We start from the raw sequence: 2,730 nt of genomic DNA, 5'->3' as shown, positions 1-2,730 counted from the left end.
ACGATTATCACTCATTCTTGCAAATTCTAATTGAAAAAAACAAATAAAATATAATAAATTACTTGAAATCTAACAAAATTTCGACAGCATAACCCCACTATCCTAACTACCAAGTGCTCGACTCTACCAGCAACTATAGTGACCATAGTGGTCCTAATTTACTAAGCCTATACTAGGTCTACCCGGCCCCCCAATGTCGAAGCAATAATACAATACAAATAAAAGCAATAAAAATCATGGTAATTAAATTAAAAACAATCATTTGTTGGGAGAAGATCCTTAAGAAATAATCAATTTCTATCCCAAAGGGAGAAGATCCTTAAGAAATTGATTAAATCTATCCCACAATATTATCCAACATATATAAATTATTCTAACAAACAACTTAAACTAAATTATATTGATTAAAATTAATATAATTTAAAATTAATCATGCTTCATAATTTAAAACTAAACTAACAACATATACTAATTGATTAATATAATTTAAAATTAATCATGCTTCAATTGATATAATTTAAAATTATTCATGCTTCATATAATTTATTTATAAACAAAGCCAATTATAAATTAATTATTAAACTATATATAACAAATAAATATATTTAATTAACATATAAATACATAAATAATTAAATAAATAATTAAACAAGAGAGCGTACGGTGGTGGTTTCCGGCGGGTGTCGTGAAGAAAGCGGCGAAACGAAATCGTCGAACTAAAATAAATTAATAATATAAGTCAAAATTTAAAAATTATATATATATATATATATATATATATATATATAGAGAGAGAGAGAGAGAGAGAGAGAGAGTTACCTGGGCGGCTGGGCACGGCGGCGGTCGGCGGCGGGGTTCGGCTGGTGGAAGCAGCAGGCAGCAGCAGCAGGGGCGAAGCGGGGGGGGGGGGGGGGGGGGGGGATTGTTCTGCGCAAAAGTGAAAAAAGGAGGTTACGCGTGCCCTAATATTGGCCATTACCGACGGCAAGTGCCGCCGCTAGCTAGCGACGGCATAAACGCCGTCGGTAATTGTGTTAATTTAATGTTTTATTATATATTCGAAACTTACCGGCGGCGTCGCCGTCGCTAGTTAACGGCGGCAAGTTTGCCGTCGGTAACGGGCCGGTAATTTCGAAAGCTCGGGTCGCCTGGAATGCCGCCGCCGTGCCGCCGTTAATTACCGACGGCAAAATCGCCGCCGGTAATTTTAGCCGATAATTACGCGTTTTTTTGTAGTGTCATCCCTGGACATAGGGCTAAGTGTCTCTTCCAAAGCTTTCATTTATGAGATGCAAGCTTTCCGGGATATGGGAAACATCCTGTATTTCTTGGTTTTAAAATGAGGTTATTTCATGCAATATATATGGTATTGGTTTACCCATTTGAAGCATACAAATTAAAATGATGCCTTGGATTTAGTTCCTTTCATTTAGAGGAGATGTGCATTTGATGTGGTATGGGGTTTTGGAGATGCCTTGTTTAATTAACATTCGAAATAGTTGAAGAAAAAATTGCATATCCGGCCCTTAATTAACTCAAGGCATTTCATAAGACCATTTCGAGGTATAGAATGATTGACATAATAAATCTTGAAAAATGAGCCAAGAAAACTTTGTAAACAAAAATGCCCTAAATCATGTCTTTAACTTGAAAAACTATGGCAACTACAAGGATCTAATTTATGAATATAAAGTGACGAAACTAGATGATCAAGACAGCAATGAAGCTTTGATCACACATTGCATTGCTGAAACCTGACAAAGTCACCCAAGAAGATCAAGATATATAGTATGATATATCAGCTACTACTCAACATAAAATAATAAGTATTATGGCTAGCAAAACCAGTAGTGGAATTAAGACATAGTAATATGATGAGTCCCTTGTTGATAGCATGAAATCAAAGCTCTTCGTTTCCGCCAAACCATGAAGAAGATGAAGAGTGTGGGTTCATCTGAAGAGGGTCTTCCATGGGAGGAGTGAGAACTTTGTTAAACATTATCCCAGCTCCCTCGATCAAAGCAAGCAAAGCAGCAGCAAAGAGTGCTGAGCGAGAAGCAGCAGCCAATCCCCGACGCATCTGCAGAAAGCCTCCAGTGGCAGCGCCGGCTATGATGGCGTTCCAAGGGTCCTCTTTCTGCCTCAAGTACACGGCCGTGCAGTCGAAGGTGGAGAAGAGCGCACCCCACACTGCAAAACTACCACCAACACGAGGAGCACTCATGCGGACTGCTTCGCAACCCCCAATCAAACGCTCCCCTTTAGGCGAGTTATACATTCCTCTCAACAAATGGAAAGCTCCGCCACCAACCGCACCGATCCCAAAAGATGCACCTATGTCATCAATGATACGGTCCGGGCAAGGTTCTCTAGATATTTCCGGCACGCTGCCCATCAAATCTGTTTCAACGCAACTCCCAATTGAATCAATTTCCACGGTTTAAATGGAGAAACACAAAGAGATAAACCAAGACGACGAGATCAGAGGATCGGGAATTCGCTAATGTATTTACATAAATTCATATTAAAAGGTAGACTGTCACAGACTTCATTCATACAGAAAATCAAAATTTGGTTAACATACAAAAAGAGATCGAAGGTGAGCGACGGCCACTGGGGAGGGGGAGGGGGCGACGGCGGATGCGATCAGGAACTACGTTCGTCTCCGCTTCCAGTTTTAGGGTACGTTCTTTTTGTTCTACGTAGTTATAAATTTATCGTCAAAAAATT

At 39.3% G+C, this 2,730-nt stretch overlaps 1 protein-coding gene across 1 annotated transcript; it reads right to left on the bottom strand.

Annotated features, from left to right (window-relative positions):
* Window positions 1-1,890: 1,890 nt before the first annotated feature.
* On the bottom strand, window positions 1,891-2,730 carry LOC131010613 (mitochondrial import inner membrane translocase subunit TIM17-2-like). The gene is made up of 2 exons (XM_057938224.1): window positions 2,585-2,730; window positions 1,891-2,400 (listed from the first exon to the last, which is right to left on the bottom strand). The coding sequence occupies exon 2, from the start codon at window positions 2,393-2,395 to the stop codon at window positions 1,901-1,903; it is 495 nt and encodes a 164-aa protein (XP_057794207.1). The 5' UTR covers window positions 2,396-2,400; window positions 2,585-2,730; the 3' UTR covers window positions 1,891-1,900.

This window comes from Salvia miltiorrhiza, chromosome 2 (genome assembly GCF_028751815.1).
Source record: "Salvia miltiorrhiza cultivar Shanhuang (shh) chromosome 2, IMPLAD_Smil_shh, whole genome shotgun sequence".
Lineage (NCBI taxonomy): Eukaryota > Viridiplantae > Streptophyta > Magnoliopsida > Lamiales > Lamiaceae > Salvia > Salvia miltiorrhiza.
The sequence above is the reverse complement of the archived record's forward strand: the minus strand, read 5'-3'. Positions and strand labels throughout refer to the sequence as shown.